At 44.5% G+C, this 18,836-nt stretch overlaps 1 protein-coding gene across 1 annotated transcript; it reads right to left on the bottom strand.

Annotated features, from left to right (window-relative positions):
- Window positions 1-260: 260 nt before the first annotated feature.
- Window positions 261-1,193, bottom strand: LOC119925237 (olfactory receptor 13A1-like). The gene has a single exon (XM_038743340.1). The coding sequence runs from the start codon at window positions 1,191-1,193 to the stop codon at window positions 261-263; it is 933 nt and encodes a 310-aa protein (XP_038599268.1).
- Between the last annotated feature and the right edge of the window lie 17,643 nt (window positions 1,194-18,836).

Genomic DNA, 18,836 nt, shown 5'->3' with positions numbered 1-18,836 from the left:
CCGGGGGAGGATGTGGGCCGGGGGTTGATGGCGGGACAGGCGAGAATGAGGCACAGTGAGGAGGTTAGCAGCAGAGGAGCAGAGGGTGTGGGCTGGACTTTAGAAGGAGAGTAGGGAGGTGTGGTAGGAGGTGGCGTTGAGGTGATGGAGAGCTTTGAAGCCGAGAGTGAAGAGTTTTTGCTTGATGCGTAGGTTGGCAACCACTGGAGATTTTTGAGGGCAGTAACATGCCCAGAGCGTTTCTGCACAAAACACTCCAGCTATGGTGGTGGAAATGTGAAGAGTTTCTTTAGTGCCACTTTGACATCTTTATTTCTCAGTGTGTAAATGAGCGGGTTCAGAGACGGAGTCAAGACAGTGTACAATACAGACACCAATTTGTCCAGAGGTCCCGAGGTCCCCAGAAATGGACGGATGTAAGTATAAAGCACGGTGGAGTAATAGAGGGTCACCACGGTGAGATGGGAGGAACAGGTGTTGAAAGCTCTCTTCTTTCCCTCCCTGGTGCGGATCTTCATGATGCTGGCTATGATGAAGCTGTAGGACATCATGGTGAGGAAGAAATTCAGGCCGACCAGGAACATATCTGCCGTCATGGTCAGGATGTCGATCCAGTAGGTTGGGGTACAAGAAAGCAGCAGTATGGGGGGGATTTCGCAGAAGAAGTGAGGGATGAAGTTGGGCCCACAGAACGATAATCTGAGGACCAGACCCGTGAAGATTACAGAGTTGAGCCAACCGACACTCCACACGAAGGCAGCCAACCCAACACACACTGTCTTGCTCACCATCTTGCTGTAGTGCAAAGGCTGACAAATAGCCATATAGCGGTCATAGGCCATCGCCGTGAAGAGTACCAGCTCCGAACTCAGGGACCAACTGAGGAAGAATATCTGATTCATGCAGCCACCATAGGAGATGGTTTTCTTCACCGAGATCAGGTTCTCCAGAACTTTGGGCAAAACCGACGAGGTGCAGATGATATCAAGAATGGCCAGGTTGGCCAGGAAGAAATACATGGGCAGGTGGAGTCTGTTGCTGACGTGGATGGCAGTGATGATGAGGACATTTCCCGTGAGAGCCATTATGAAGAGAAGCAGGAAGAGGGTAAAGAAGAGAGCCTGAAGCCGAGGGTTTTCGGTGAAACTCTGTAAGGTGAACTCTGTCACCATTGTCTGGTTTGGGGCTACCATTTTGTTCAGAGGTTTCTAGGAAGTGGAAGAAAGGTGTCCACAAAGAGCAGCTTGTCTCGTGCTATAGGTGGATAACCTGTGTTTCACAAGTGGAACAAAAACAATGGCTGTGATTCAAGGTGACCCTTTTTTCAATTTTAAAATGTTATACCCCTAATTCTAAATTCAAATGCAGTTCAAGTGAAAAAGCCTAAGTTTCAGCCATACTTATAGAATGATGGTATGAGAATGCATCCCTTTCTTGAGCACTTTGTGAATATAAATTCATTTATTATTATTATTCTTGTTATAATTAATTCACCACAATTTTTTAATAAAGAATACATTTTTGTAATTCAATATCTTACCACTGGTCTCCCCGTTCTAGACTGTAAGCCCACCATTGTTGGGTAGGGACCGTCTCTATACATTGCCGATTTGTACTTTGCAAGCACTTAATACAGTGCTCTGAACACAGTAAGCACTTAATAAAAACGATTGGGTGAATGAATGAATGAAGTACATGGGCATTGTGACATATTCATCAAGTCAAAGGCACGCAAAGTTCATGTATGTAAAATCCATTAAAAGTTAACATCATTTATAACGAATCAACTTCAGCGAGTACTCTTCTTATGCACTGAGTTGGATGATGATTTTACTTCCCAAGCGCTTAGTACAGTGCTCTGCACACAGTAAGTGCTCAATAAATACAATTGTATTCATTCATTCATTCAATCATATTTATTGAGCGCTTACTGTGTGCAGAGCACTGTACTAAGCGCTTGGGAAGTACAAGTTAGCAACATATAGAGATGGTCCCTACCGAACAACGGGCTCACAGTCTAGAATGTCTGAATGAATGAATGATGATGGTATTTGTTAAACGCTTAGTAAGTGCCAGGCACTGTTCTAAGCACTGGAGAAGATGCAAGGTGATCAGGTTGTCCCACATGGGGCTCACAGTTTTCATCCCCATTTTACAGATGAGGTAACTGAGGCCCAGAGAAGTAAAGTGACTTGCCCAAAGTCATACAGCTGACAAGTGGCGGAGGCGGGATTAGAACCCATGATCTCTGTCTGCCAAGCCTGGGCTCTTTCCACTGAGCCACAATGTTTCTCAAGACTTGGACAGACTAGATCCCCAGGGGCTGTCTTGTTTTGGGTTCCAAAAAGTCAGATATAAGCCCGCTGTGGTCAGGGCACATGTCTACCAACTCTGTTATACTGTACATTCCCAAGCACTTAGTAGAGTGCTCAGCACAGAGTAAGGGCTCAATAAATACGATTGATTAATTTGACTTCTGTCAAACAAACAAGAAATTCCGGGGACATGGGTCTTCCATAATAAATTCCCTGGGCTAGTTTAAATTCCCAGGCAAAATATTTCATTTTATGAAGAAAGTCCATCTTCATTATAAATGTATCAGGAATAAGCATTGCTAATGGTGGAAAATCTGCAAAAATGAAATAATAGGAAGAGTCTCACTTTCTATTACACAGGATGGTATTCTCTTGTCCATCATAAGCATACTTCTTGAGTTTATAAACGCATTTTTTTAGATAATTGTGTTTAAAAAATTTTTTTTTGGTTCAAAATGGAATAGTTTTGGCTCACAACCCGATCTAGATGATTTTCAATTACTGACATGAAAATACAACATTCACATTCGAAACAAACCTTCTGAATTTATTTCAAAATCACAGACAGGTTGAGTTTTAGTCACTGAAGAAGCCCTTTATGGTGCTGAATATACTAAACTTACGCTTACCGTGTAAACTCCCAATTTCAACTAAGTGGGCTGTCTTTTGTCTCCTGATTCAGAGATGTGGTGAAATGAAATTTGTGAGTTACAAGTACATATTGTCTTCATCAAATATTTCTGATTTACATCTTATATCTATGTTCTTACTTTCTTCCCTCCCAAAGCCTGTCCTCTTCCTGACTGCAGCTTGGCTCAGGGGAAAGAGCTCCGCCACATATCTGCTGTGTGACCTTGGGCAACTCTCTTAACTTCTCTTAACTTCTCTGGGCCTCAGTTATCTCATCTGGAAAATGGGGATTAAGACTGTGAGCCCCATGTGGGACAACCTGATCACCTTGTATCCTCCCAGCGCTTAGAACAGTGCTTTGCACATAGTAAGTGCTTAACAAATGCCATTATTATTATTGTTATTATTATTATTATTATTATCATTATCATCACTGTGGACGGCACTACCATCCTTTCCTTCTCACAAGCCCGCAACCTTGATGTCATCCTCGACTCCGCTCTCTCGTTCACCCCACACATCTGATCCATCACCAAAACCTGCCGGTCTCACCTCCACAACGTCGCCAATATCTGCCCTTTCCTCTCCATCCAAACCACTACCTTGCTGGTTCAATCTCTCATCCTATCCCGACTGGATTACTGCATCAGCCTCCTCTCTGATCTCCCATCCTCCTGTCTCTCCCCGCTTCAGTCTATACTTCACTCTGCTGCCTGGATTATCTTTTAGACTGTGAGCCCACTGTTGGGTAGGGACTGTCTCTATATGTTGCCAATTTGTACTTCCCAAGCGCTTAGTACAGTGCTCTGCACTTAGTAAGCACTCAATAAATACGATTGATGATGATGATCTTTGTACAGAAACACTCTGGGCATGTTACTCCCCACCTCAAAAATCTCCAGTGGCTGCCTGTCAACCTACAAATCAAGCAAAAGCTCCTCACTCTCAGCTTCAAGGCTCTCCATCACCTTACCCCCTCCTACCTCACCTCCCTTCTCTCCTTCTGCAGCACAGCCCACACCCTCCAATCCTCTGCCGCCGCTAACCTCCTCACTGGGTCTTGTTCTTGCCTGTCCCTCCGTCGACCTCCAGCCCACGTCCTCCCCCTGGCCTGGAATGCTCTCCCTCCACACATCCGCCAAACTAGCTCTCTTAATCCCTTCAAAACCCTACTGAGAGCTCACCTCCTCCAGAAAGTCTTTCCAGACTGAGCCCCCTTTTTCCTCTCCTCCTCCCCATCGCCCCCACCCTATCTCCTTCCCCTCCCCCACTTGTATATATTTGTACAGATTTATTACTCTATTTTACTTGTACATATTTACTATTCTATTTATTTTATTAATGATGTGCATATAGCTATAATTCTATTTGTTCTGACGATTTGGACACCTGTTTCATTTCATTTTGTCGTCTGTCTCCCCCTTCTAGACTGTGAGCCCGATGTTGGGTAGGGACCGTCTCTATATGTTGCTGACCTGGACTTCCCAAGCGCTTAGTATAGTGCACATTCAGCAGCCAATACATACGATCGATTGAATGAATGAATTCATTGTCTATGTTTGTCATTTCCATCTCTCGGGCCCCCGGCACAATGATCTCACCTTACTTGTATTTTCTGTTCTTAAGGGAGTACTTCCTCTCTCAGGGTCACACCTGGAGAATTTCCAGTCCTCTACCAGTCTGGGCTATGGGAGTGGGAGGTTAGTAGAGGCGTACCCATTCCATTTCAAGCTTGAGCAGTGGCTAGAGAGGGGAAGGCAATCTGCTTCAAGGCAAAACTCACCCATGCTGGGCAGTAGCGGCCTGGGAGAGAGTCAAGGGTGGAGACTCAATTTTCCTGTGGGGAAGGAGGCAATGGTAAACCACTTCCAGATGTTTTACCGAGAAAATTCTATGGTTGCACTACCAGAATGATTGCAGATGGAGGTGGGGCGTTCTGGGAGAGATGTGTCAGTGACATCCATAAAGGTCGGGGACGACTCCACGGTATAAGATGTGGGAGTGTTTTATATTTTTGTCTTTAATTTTCAAAATTAAGTTAATATTTACACATTTTATCAATGGATGCTAGCCAAGCATATTGTGACAGATATACTATTAACTTGTTTAGATATAGCAGCGTTGGCTAGTGGAAAGATAGCCTAATTTCATTCATTCATTCAATTATATTTATTGAGCATTTACTGTGTGCAGAGCACTGTACTAAGCACCTGGATAGTGCAATCTGACAACAGAGACAATCCCTACCGAACAACAGGATAGAAGATGGGCCTGCGAGTCAGAAGGTCGTGGGTTCTAATCCTGACCTACCACTTGTCTGCCGTGTGGCCTTGGGCAAATCATTTCACTTCTCTGTGCCTCATATTTTTTTACAATTTTACCCATTGTAAAATGGGTACTGAGATCGTGAGCACCACATGGGACAGGGACTGTGTACAACCCAATTTGATTGTTTTCACCCCAGAGCTTAGTACAGTGCCTGCCATACAGTAAGCACTTAACAAGTATTATTATTATCATCATTATTATTGTTATTATCACAGGACTAGGAATCAGGAGACCTGGGTTCTAATGCAAGTCCCATCACTTGACAACTCTGTGATCTTGAGCTAGCCTTTTAACTTTTCTGTTCTTCAGTTTCTTCATCTGTAAAAGTAGAATTCAATACCTGTTCTGCCTTTTGTCAGGCTGGCAGTCCCAGGGAGTATGTCTGATCTGATTGTATTGTCTCCACCCCAGAAACTAGCACAGTGCTTGGCACACTTCCCAATAACTTGGCACAGTTATTAAGGCATAATAAGTACCACAATTATCACTATAACCACAAAATACTAATAGTGATTTAAGACTATTTATTAAGACCCTATTATGTGCTTAGTAACATATTTCTGAAAATTCCAGGTCATTATTATTGCTATTCTTGTTTAGTGTGTCATATTTTCTGATTTTCTTTTTAATGGAATTTGTTAAACACTTACTACGTGCCAGGCACTGTATGAAGCCCTAGGGTAGATTCATTCTGCCCTCTAGACTGTGAGCCCGTTTTTGGGTAGGGACCGTCTCTATATGTTGCCAACTTGTACTTCCCAACTTCTTAGTTCAGTGCTCTGCACACAGTAAGCGCTCAATAAATACGATTGAATGAATGAATGAATGAATTCAATGGTATTTATTGAGTGCTTACTGTGTGCAGAGCACCGTACTAAGCGCTTGGGAAGTACAAGTCAGCAACATATAGAGATGGTCCCTATCCAACAAAGGGTTCACAGTCTAGAAGGGGGAGACAGACAACAAAACAAAACATGTAGACCAATTTGTACTTCCCAAGCGCTTAATACAGTGCTCTGCACATAGTAAGCACTCAATAAGTACGATTGATGATGATGATGATGATGTAGACAGGTGTCAAAATCGTCAGAACAAATGGAATTAAGGTTATATGCACATCATTAACAAAATAAATAGAATAGTAAATCTATGCAAGTTAAATGAATAGAGAAATACATTTTGTAAAAATATATAGAAGTGCTGAAGGGAGGGGAAGGATGTAGGGCAAGTGGGGGATGGGAAGGAGGAGATGAAAAAGGGGGCTCAGTCTGGGAAGACCTCCTGGAGGAGGTGAGCTCTCAGTAGGGATTTGAAGGGAGGAAGAGAGCTAGCTTGGTGGATGGGCAGAGGGAGGGCATTCCAGGCCACAGGGATGACGTGGGCTGGGGATTGATGGCAGGACAGGTGAGAATGAGGTACAATGAGGAAGTTAGTGTCAGAGGAGCAGAGGGTGCGGGCTGGGCTGGAGAAGGAGAGAAGGGAGGTGAGGTGGAGGTGGCAGTGAAGTGATGGAGAGCCTTGAAGCTGAGAGTGAGGAGTTTTTGTTTGATTCGTAGGTTGACAGGCAGCCACTGGAGATTTTTGAGGAGGTGAGTAACATGCCTAGAGCGTTTCTGCACAAAAGATAATCCGGGCAGCAGAGTGAAGTATAGACTGAGGTGGGGAGAGACAGGAGGATGGGAGATCAGAGAGGAGATATAAAATAGTCAGGTTGGACACAATCCCTGTCCAATGTGTGTCTCACAGTCTTAATCCCTATTTTACAGATGAGGGAATTGAGTCCCAGATAAGTGAAGTGACTTCCCCAAGGCCAGCCAGGAGACAGGTGGCAGAACCAGAAGAAAAATCCAGGTCCTCTGACTCTCAGCGCTGTACTCTTTCCTCCAGGTCATGCTACTTGACCATTTCAATCATTTCTTGCAATCTCAAATGCAGTGATATAAATTTTATCTCACAGGCCTGGGAGTCAGAAGGACCTGGGCTCTAATCCAGGTTCTGCCACTTGTCTTTTGTACGACCTCAGGCCAGTCATTTAATTTATCTGTGCCTCAGTTACCTCATTTTTAAAATGTGGATTTAAAGTGTGAGCTCCGTGTGAGACAGGGACTGTGACCAACTTGATTAGCTTTTATTGACCCCAGTGCTTAGAACAAGGCCTGGCTCATATTAAGCACTTAAGAAATTCCATTTAAAAAAAGATGAGGTGCCAGGTAAAAGGAGATTCAGGCAGGTAGCCAGCTTTTGGTCTTCCAATTTCACGTTATGGATATTACAGGCTCTTTGAAAGCTACTGCTTTATCTCATCACAGGGAACTGCACAGTTTAAAAGGACCCCAGTGACTAATCCATAGTAACTGCTTAATTAGTGCCTTAATTAATTATAAAAACTGCCTATTCAGGATTTGTTGTTAAACAGAATGTGAGAAACCTGCTCAGAACAAAGACAGATTGATGGTGGAATCAAGGTCATTGTAATAGCAACAACAGCAACAATAATAATAATGATATTATTATAGTAATGTTTAAGCACTTACTATGTACCAGGCACTGTACTCAGCACTGGTTTTGATACAAGCACATCAAGTTGGACACAGTCTCTGTCCCATGTGGAGTTCCCAGTTTCGATCCCCATTTGACAGATGAATTAACTGAGGCACAGAGAAGTGAAGTGATTTGCCCAAGGTCACACAGCAGACAAGTAGAGGAGGCAGGATTAGAACCTACGACCTTCCTACTCCCAGGCCCGGTCTCTATCCAAATTGCCCAGATTCAGCAAAGTAGTTCTCGCGAATACTACAGATAATAACTGTGGCATTTGTTAAATGCTGACTATTGGCCAAGGAACTCAACCGACTCACCTGCTCTGGGCAACAGCAGCATGGGAGAGATGCGAGGGTGGCGACTCGAGTTTACCACATGGAAGGAGGCAATGGTGAATCAGTCCTGTATTTTTCACAGGAAAACCCTGTGGCAACACTGCCAAAATGATTGCAGATGGAGGTGGGGCGTTCTGGAAGAAATGTGCCCGTGGTGTCCCTGTGGGTTAGAGGTGACTCCGCATAAAACAACACAAGATAGAAGTTAATCAGGTCCCAAATGGGGCTCACAGTCTAATAATAAATAATAATAATAATAATGGCATTTATTAAGTGCTCACTATGTGCCAAGCACTGTTCTAAGTGCTGGGGAGGTTACAAGGTGATGATGTTGTCCCATCGGGGGCTCACAGTCTTAATCCCCATTTTACAGATGAGGGAACTGAAGCCCAGAGAAGTGAAGTGAATTGCCCAAAGTCACACAGCTGACAAGCGGCGGAGCTAGGGTTAGAACCCATGACGTCTGACTCCAAAGCCCGGGCTCTTTCCACTGAGCCACGCTGCTTCTGTAATGAACAGGTATCAAATCCCCGTTTTGCAGAGGAGGAAACTGAGGCATGGAAAAGTAAAGTCACTAGCTTAAGGTCACACAGCAGGTATGTGGTGAAGCTGGGACCTGACAGACCCAGGTCTGCCGATAACCAGGCTCTTTCCACTACATCACACTGCTTCTCTACTGTGAAATCAACAAGAGCAGAATTTTACTGTTCCCTGGGATAATGACTTATTACTGGATGTGGATGAAATAGGAAAAAAGAAATAGCATCTCAGGGGAAAAGCACACACTATCATATTTAGCAGCAACTCATTCCTATGTTTACTAAAATGGATTGTCCTAGAAAAATTCTATTACTATCATTTTCTTATTTTCAAGCAAAATGTTTGTTAGGACATTTAAGAGTGTTTCGAAGGGCCCTGCCTTGAAGGGATGCTCTGCCAACCTTGTTCTTGGCAAGGTGATATATTCCTCACTGGTCAATATTCAGAAATCTTTCCTGGAAAAGTGTAAGAGAAAATCAGTGTGAAAGTTAAAATGCCCCAAATCCATGAAGCCTCCATGGGCTAATATTCATGAAGTCACAAATACCTGCAGTAGATAACAGAGAAGTGCAGGCAATTCATATAAAGCAGTAGCAAACATTCTTTGCTCACCCACTCTCATTCCTAGCCTCACCTCATTTGAAAAGACACTGGAAAGAAATTTAATGTCTTCCTCCCCAAATTCAAATTCTCAAGATGCGTGAAGAGAACCAGCACCCTTAAACACAATTGGATTAATTCTTATTTGAAGGCTTTTCACAGCTTTTAAGCAAGGTTTGGAAGGTTTAATTTTACCCTCGTTTTATTTTTTAGGGGCAGGTCTATGTTAATTGCTTTGGCCTTTGAATCAAAAATTTCATAAATAAAAGTAGCAGAAACAAACGACAGGAGAAGAAAGTATTTTTTTTTCATTAGTAATGCTAAGCTTAATAATCGTTGTGCTACAAACTACAAATAATAATGCTTGACAGATTTCTTTCTCAATTTGATAATTTCATAATCCAAAAGACAGTTTACATTCATTCAAATGGAAATTAGATCTTTCCATAGGTTTCTAAAATACGTTTTAATGTCTGTCATTTTCATATGCTGATTGGTGATAATATATGTTAAAGTATTTTACAAAACATCAGTTAAAACACTATCCCCAAAGAAATGAACCAACCGTTTTATTTCTCCCCCCAATTTAATAGACTTCTCTGCGGTCATAGACGTGTTGAAGGTCACTTTAAGCTAACAAATAAAAAGGAATATATCCTCACCTATTTCCACTCTTCTACTGTGTTGATTTAGACATTCTCCATTTATAAGGGGGAATCAGACATTTGTTCCAATCTATTCCCAAGGATAGTTAAAGGTTCAGCAGTGGGAATATTGCCACTCCTCTGACTAATGGTGTTGGTGCAAACTGGCCTTTTAAGCAGAGATGATCTGACGGGTGTGATGCAATTAATGTATGCATCATTATTCATTCATTCATTCAATCATATTTATTGAGCACTTACTGTGTGCAGAGCACTGTACTAAGAGCTTGGGAAGCACAAGTTGGCAACATATAGAGATGGTCCCTACCCAACAACGGGCTCACAGTCTAGAATGGGGAGACAGACAACTAAACAAAACTAAACAAAACTAAACAAAACTTGACAGGTGTCAAGTCGTCAGAACAAATAGAATGGAAGTTAAATGCACATCATTAACAAAATTAATACAATAGTAAATACGTACAAGTAAAATAAATTGGGTAATAAATCTGTACAAGCATATATACAGGTGCGGTGGGGAGGGGAAGGAGGTAGGGTGGGAGCGATGGGGAGAAGGAGAGGAAAAAGGGGCTCAGTCTGGGAAGGCCTCTTGGAAGAGGTGAGCTCTCAATAGGGCTTTGAAGGGAGGAAGAGAGCTAACTTGGTGGATGTGTGGACGAAGGCTATTCCAGGCCGTGGGGAGGACTTCCGGGGGTCGGTGGAGGGACAGGCAAAAACGAGGTACAGTGAGGAGGTTAGCAGTGGCAGAGGAGCTGAGGGTACGGGTTGTGCTGGAGAAGGAGAGAAGGGAGGTGAGTTAGGAGGCGGGGAGGGGATGGACAGCCTTGAAGCCCAGGGTGAGGAGTTTTTGCTTGATGCCTATGTTGACAGAGCTACTGGAGATTTTGAGGAGGGGAGTAACATGCCCAGAACATTTCTGCACAAATTTGTCATTAAAGACATTTGGGACACCAGCTCAAAATACAAACCTTAGGAAGCAGTCTATAGGGACGATTAAGCTTCAGCTGTATAAAGTGACCAACATTCACCCAGAAAGGCTGACGCTATTCAGGGCAGCTCACTCTATTAAGCCTCGGACAAGGACCACGGAAGCCAGAGGCACCTTCCTTTTCCAGAAGGAGCTTATGGTCAAATGAGGAGACACAGACAGCAACATATTTGCAAATAATGGTTACAGTAGAAAGCACAAGGATCAAATGGAAGTAGAACAAAAAAATCCCAGGATAAACTATTAGAGCAAAAAAGAAACTATATTCAATAATAGAGACACATAGGATAGATATAGATTATATATGCTGATATGTATATATATGTTTGATATATTATTAAATGTATCTGTGCATGTGTGTGTGTGTGTATGCTATATTTTAATAGTCTATTGAGCCCCCTAAAGAAGAGGGACCATTTCCAGTTCCCACCTGGGTATTCTCTTCAGAACTTAGTAATAATAATAATAATAATAGTTAAAATAGTCATACTAATAGTAATAATATTTGTTAAGCTCCTACTATGTACCAAGCACTTTTCTAACTGCTGGTGTAGGGATAAGGTGATTAGGTTGGACACAGTCCCCATCCCATATAGGGTTCACAATAGTAAAGTACTTTGGAGGCAGGAAGTGCTTAATAAATACTTTACTTCTAAAATATATATGTATATATATGTGTACACACACACACACACACGCACACACACACACACAAACACACACACACATATATGACCATCTCTATATGTTGCCGACCTGTACTTCCTAAGCATTTAGTACGGTGCTCTGCACACAGTAAGTGCAAAATAAATACGATTGAATGACTGAAATGAATATATACATACACTAGGTAGATAACAATAATAGTAATAATAATGATGGTTTATGTTAAGCGCTATGTGCCAAGCACTGTTCTAAGCACTGGAGTAGATACAAGGTAACCAGGTTGTCTCATGTGGAGCTCACAGTCTTAATCCCCATTTTATAGATGATGTCATTTAGGCCCAGAGAAGTTAAGTGACTTGCCCAAGAGCACACAGCAGATGTGTGGCAGAGCTGGGATTAGAACCCACGACCTCTGACTCCAGAGTCCGGGCTCTTTCAACTGAGCCACGCTGTTTTTATTGGGCATTTAGTCTGCAGAGCGCTGTACTAGCCTTTACAATGAGTACAATAGAGTTAGCAGACATGATTCCTGCCCTCCAGGAGTTTACAATGTAGCACGGGAAGACAGACACTGAAGTGAAGTACGGGAAAACAGACACAAATTCATTCATTCATTCAGTCTTATTTATTGAGCATTTACTGTGTGCAGAGCACTGTACTAAGCGCTTGGGAAGTACAAGTTGGCAACATATAGAGACGGTCCCTACCTAACAAGGAGCTCACAAATCATATACCTACACACAGTAAGTGGCTTGAAGATGGGAAATGGGCCTTCCAACTCTTTTGTACTCTCCCATGTGCTTCACATGGTGCTAAGCACACAACTGGTGCTGTAGGTTTGGAGAAGCAGCATGACCTAGTGGAAAGAGCCCGGGCTTGGGAGTCAGAGGATGTGGGTTGTAATCCTACCTCCACCACACGTCTGCTGTGTGACCTTGGGCAAGTCACTTAATTTATCTGTGCCTCAGTTACCTCATTTGTAAAATGGGGATTAAAAGTGTGAGTCCGAAGTGGGACAACCTGATCACCCCTATCTACCCCAGCGCTTAGATCAGTGCTTGGCACATAGTCAACACTTAACAAATACCATGATTATTATTATTATGATTATAGAGCCAGTGCCTGGGAGCCAGAAGGACTTGGGTTCTAATCCCTACTTTGCCACTTGTCTGCTGCTTGAACTCGGGCAAGTTACTTCACTTCTCTGGGCCACATTTACCTCTTCTGTAGAATGGGAATTAAGACCTTGACCTGACTAGCTTGTATCTACCCCAGTACTTAATACAGTGCCTGGCATTGACCAATTCCCCACCAAACTCTTTGAGTGAATTGTTCAGTGGAAAGATCGTGAGACTGGGAGTCAGAGCACCTGGATTCTAACCCCAGCTCTACCAGTTGTCTGCTGGGTGATCTTGGGCAAGTCACTTAACTCCTCTGTGCCTCAGTTGCCTCACCTGAAAAGTGGGGATTCCAGACCTATTCTCCCCTCTACTTAAACTGTAAGATCCAGTTGTACCGGGAAAATGTGAAGCAGTGTGGCTTAGTGGAAAGAGCACAGGCTTGGGAGTCAGATGATGTGTGTTCTAATATTGGCTCCACCACTAGTCCGCTGTGTGACCTTCGCTAGACACTTCTCCGTGCTTCAGTTACCTTATCAGTAAAATAAGGATTAAGATTGCGAGCCCCATGTGGGGCAACCTGATTACCTTGGATCTTCCCCAGTGCTAAGAACAGTGCTTGGCACATAGTAAGTACTTAACAGATACTATCAACATCATTATTATTATTATCAGCACTTAAATGGTTCTTGACACATAGTATGTGCTTAAGAAATACCATGATGATGATACAGGAGGGAGGGAGACATTAAAATGAATTACAGATATGTGCATAAATGCTGAAGAACTGAGGGTTGGCGTTCCTCTCCTCCAAATCTCTTCTTAACTCCCTCCAATCTGGTTTCCATCCCCTTAACTCCTTATGAACCATGCCATAAACGTCACCAATGATGGCTTTCTTGCCAAATCTATTGACTTCAGCTCCATCCTATCCTCTCAGCTGCCTTCAACATAGTCAAACACCCCCTTCTCCCGGAAACATTATCCAACCTTGACTTCGCTGACTCTGGCCTCTCCTGGTTCTCTTCCCATCCCTCTGGCCATTCATTCTCAGTCTCTTTTGTGGCCTCCTCTTCTGCCTCCCACCCGTTAACTGTGGGGGTCCCTCAAGGTTCAAGTTCTCCAAAGGAGTAGGTGTAGATGGAGATTAGAAGGAGATGGAGATAAATGGAGAACTGAAGTCACTCACATGACTTCAAAGACCACCTCTCTGCTGGTGATGCCCAAATCTCCATCTCCAGCTCTGATATCTCTCCCTCTCTGTAGTCTCGCATTTCTTCCTCCCTTCAAGACATCTCTACTTGGATGTCCTCCTGTCACCTCAAACTTAACATGTCTGAAACAGAGCTTCTCATCTTCCTGCTCAAACCTAGCCCTTCTCCTGACTTTCCCATCAATATAGGTGACACCATCACCCTTCCTGTCTCGCAAGCCCATAACCTTGGCATTATCCTTAACTCTTCTCTCTCATTCAACCTACATATTAAATCCATAACTAACTCCTCTTGGTTCAACCTTCACGACATCACTAAAATCCTTTCTGATCTTCATCCTCCTGTCTCTCCCCACTTCGGTCTATTCTTCACGTCTGCTGCCCGGATTATCTTTCTTCAGAAGCGCTCTAGGCATTTCAACCCCCTTATCAAAAATCTCCAGTGATTGCCTATCAACCTTCACATGAAGCAACAATTCCTCACTATTACCTTCAAAGCTATCCATCCCCTCGCGCCCTCCTATCTCCCCTCCCTTCTCTCCTTCTCCAGCCCAGCCCACACCCTCCACTCCTCTGTCACCACTAACCTCTTCACTGGGTCTCGTTCTCACCTATCCTGCCATCGACACCTGGCCCACATTCCAACTCTGGCCTGGAATGCCCTCCCTCCACACATCCACCAAACTAGCTCTCCTCCTCCCTTCAATAGCCCTACTGAGAGCTCACCTCCTCCAGGAGACCTTCCCAGACTGAGCCCCCCTTTTGCTCTCCTCCTCCTCCCCTCCTCTTTGCCCCCACTACCTCCCTCTGCCCCACCCCTTTCCCCTCCCCACAGCACTTGTGTATATTTGTACATATTTATTACTGTATTTTATTAATGATGTGTATATGGCTACAATTTTTTTTATTTTTATGGTATTGACACCTGTCTACTTGTTTTGTTTTGTTGTCTGTCTCCCACTTCTACACTGTGAGTCCATTGTTGGGTAGGGACCACCTCTGTATGTTGCCGATTCCAAGCGCTTAGTACAGTGCTCTGAACACATGAGCACTGTACTAAGCCCATGTCTCTCCCATCCTAAAAAAACCCTCTCTTGACCCCACCTCACCTTCTAGTTATCGTCCCATTTCCCTCCTACCATTCCTTTCCAAACTCCTTGAACGAGTTGTCTACACGCGCTGCCTAGAATTCCTCAACAACAACTCTCTCCTCGACCCCCTCCAGTCTGGCTTCCGTCCCCTTCATTCCACGGAAACTGCGCTCTCAAAGATCACCAATGACCTCCTGCTTGCCAAATCCAACGGCTCATACTCTGTCCTAATCCTCCTCGACCTCTCAGCTGCCTTCGACACTGTGGACCACCCCCTTCTCCTCAACACGTTATCTGACCTTGGCTTCACAGACTCCGTCCTCTCCTGGTTCTCCTCTTATCTCTCCGGTCGTTCTTTCTCAGTCTCTTTTACAGGCTCCTCCTCCCCCTCCCATCCTCTTACTGTGGGGGTTCCCCAAGGTTCAGTGCTTGGTCCCCTTCTGTTCTCAATATACACTCACTCCCTTGGTGACCTCATTCGCTCCCACGGCTTCAACTATCATCTCTACGCTGATGACACCCAAATCTACATCTCTGCCCCTGCTCTCTCCCCCTCCCTCCAGGCTCGCATCTCCTCCTGCCTTCAGGACATCTCCATCTGGATGTCCGCCCGCCACCTAAAGCTCAACATGTCGAAGACTAAGCTCCTTGTCTTCCCTCCCAAACCTTGTCCTCTCCCTGACTTTCCCATCTCTGTTGACGGCACTACCATCCTTCCCGTCTCACAAGCCCGCAACCTTGGTGTCATCCTCGACTCCGCTCTCTCATTCACCCCTCACATCCAAGCCGTCACCAAAACCTGCCGGTCTCAGCTCCGCAACATTGCCAAGATCCGCCCTTTCCTCTCCATCCAAACCGCTACCCTGCTAATTCAAGCTCTCATCCTATCCCGTCTGGACTACTGCACTAGCCTTCTCTCTGATCTCCCATCCTCGTGTCTCTCTCCACTTCAATCCATACTTCATGCTGCTGCCCGGATTATCTTTGTCCAGAAACGCTCTGGACATATTACTCCCCTCCTCAAAAACCTCCAATGGCTACCGATCAATCTGCGCATCAAGCAGAACCTCCTCACCCTGGGCTTCAAGGCTCTCCATCACCTCGCCCCCTCGTACCTCACCTCCCTTCTCTCCTTCTACTGCCCAGCCCGCACCCTCCGCTCCTCCACCACTAATCTCCTCACTGTACCTCGCTCTCGCCTGTCCCGCCATCGACGCCCGGCCCACGTCATCCCCCGGGCCTGGAATGCCCTCCCTCTGCCCATCCGCCAAGCTAGCTCTCTTCCTCCCTTCAAGGCCCTGCTGAGAGCTCACCTCCTCCAGGAGGCCTTCCCAGACTGAGCCCCTTCTTTCCTCTCCCCCTCGTCCCCCCTCTCCATCCCCCATCTTACCTCCTTCCCTTCCCCACAGCACCTATATATATGTATATATGGTTGTACATATTTATTACTCTATTTATTTATTTATTTATTTATTTTACTTGTACACTTCTATCCTACTTATTTTATTTTGTTGGTATGTTTGGTTCTGTTCTCTGTCTCCCCCTTTTAGACTGTGAGCCCACTGTTGGGTAGGGACTGTCTCTATGTGATGCCAATTTGTACTTCCCAAGCGCTTAGTACAGTGCTCTGCACATAGTAAGCGCTCAATAAATACGATTGATTGATTGATTGATTGATGAATAAAATCTGCTCTTTCCTCTAAATCTAAACTGCTACCATGGTAATACAATCACTTATCCTATCCTGACTGGATTACTGCATCAGCCTCCTCTCTGACCTCCCTGCCTCTGTCTTGTCTCTCCCCACTCAAGTCCAAACTTCGCTCTGCTGGTCAGATCATTTTTCTAGAAAAACATTAAGGCCGCATTTCCCCACTCCTCAAAATCCTCCAATTATTGCCCATCCACCGCTGCATCAAACAGAAACTCCTAATCACTGACTTTAAAGCACTCGATCACCTTGTCCCCTCCTACCTCACTTCGCTACTCTCTTCTACAACCCATCCCATACACTTTACTCCTCTGATGCTAACCTTCTCGCTCTACTTGATCTCATATCTCTCACCAGCGACCTCTCGCCCACGTCCTTCCTCTGGCCTGGAACTTTCTCCCCCTTCATGTCCAAGAGAAGATCACTCTCCCCACCTTCAAAGCCTTATTGAAGGCACATCTCCCCATTGTTGGGTAGGGACCGTCTCTATATGTTGCCGACTTGTACTTTCCAGGTACTTAGTACATTGCTTTGCACACAGTAAGCGCCCAATAAATATGATTGAATGAATAAATGAATGAATCTCCTCCAAGAGGCCTTCCCCAACTAAGCCCTCATTTCTTCTTCTCCCATTCCCTTCTACACCCCTGTACTTGGATTTGCAAACTTTACTCCAACTTCCCTCAGCCCCACAACATTTATGTACAGATCCGTAATGCATTTATTGATATTAATATATGTCTCCCCATATAAACTGTAAGCTCACTGTGGGCAGGGAACAAGTCCATCAACTCTGTAATGCAATAATATTAATAATGGTATTTGTTAAGCACTAACTATGTGCCAGGCACCATACTAAGTGCCGATACAAGAAAATAGGGCTGGACACAGCCCCTGTCCCACGTGGGGCTGACAATCTCAGCCCCCATTTTATAGATGAGGTAACTGAGGCATAGAAGAGTTAAGTGACTTGCTTAAGGTCACACAGCAGACAAGTGGCGGAGCTGGGATTAGAACCCCTGACATTCTGATTTCCAGGCCGATGCTCTACCCACTACAGCATGCTGCTCTCATTATGCCATGCTGCTGTCCCAAGCGCTTAGCACACTGCTCTGCATACAGTGAGTGCTCAATAAATCTGTCCGATGGATTGAATCTAGTAGAATAATTGTAAACATGGTACTTTAAAGGGCAACAAAGCTAAACCTTAAAGAGCGGGGCAGAATGGTGGGTGCTCCCCCAAGTCATTGTTGGTTCATTTTAATAGTAACATTGAAAAGCAGCCTCAAAATGTGAAAAGCAGTGTGGCCTACTAGATAGAGCGTAGGCCGGGAATCAGAAGGACCTGGGTTCTATTCCCAGCTCTGTCACCTATCCTTGGGGAAGTCACTTCTCTGACTCATTTACCTGATCTGTAAAATGGAGATGAAAACTGAGCCCCATAAGGAACATGGACTGTGTCCAACCTGATTAGCTTGTATCTACCCCAGTGTTTAGTACATTGCTTGGCACATAGTGTGTAACAAATACCATTTTTAAAAAAAGGCTGGCAGCCCAATGGTATTTGTTAAGCGCTTACTATGTGTCAAGCACTGTTCTAAGCCCTGGGGGATACAAGGTGACGAGGTTATCCCACTTGAGGCTCACAGTCTTAATTCCCATTTTTCAGATGAGGTAACTGAGAAGTGAAGTGGCTTGTCCAAGGTCACACAGCTGACAAGTGGCAGAGCTGGGATTTCTGTTGCGTAATAATCTGCTTTCCTTCAGTCTTTTCCCAAGATGTTAATTTTCCATTAAAAGTTTCATGGAGGGAGACAGGAAGAGGAGGCGTTGTTGATTTTCCTCAAGGGCATAATGATCAAGTAAAGAAGAAGTTTCCCTCTGTAGAGACATTTTTTGGCAAGCAATGCTGGCGTGTCAGGCCAAAGGGAGTCTAGTCCAGAGTCCCCAGAGACTAGAGCTTTGGGGGAATCCCCCGTGGGTAGGCCTTTAGTCTCTGGCTTGGAACTTGTCACAGTGGTGGTGGTGGAACTCGTGAATAAATGTTGCCTTACCTGTCCTACGGGAGACCAATTAATGGAAGGGAAACTTCCAG

This window comes from Tachyglossus aculeatus, chromosome 3 (genome assembly GCF_015852505.1).
Source record: "Tachyglossus aculeatus isolate mTacAcu1 chromosome 3, mTacAcu1.pri, whole genome shotgun sequence".
In the NCBI taxonomy this organism is placed as follows: Eukaryota; Metazoa; Chordata; class Mammalia; order Monotremata; family Tachyglossidae; genus Tachyglossus; species Tachyglossus aculeatus.
This window is presented reverse-complemented; position numbering and strand designations above follow the sequence as displayed.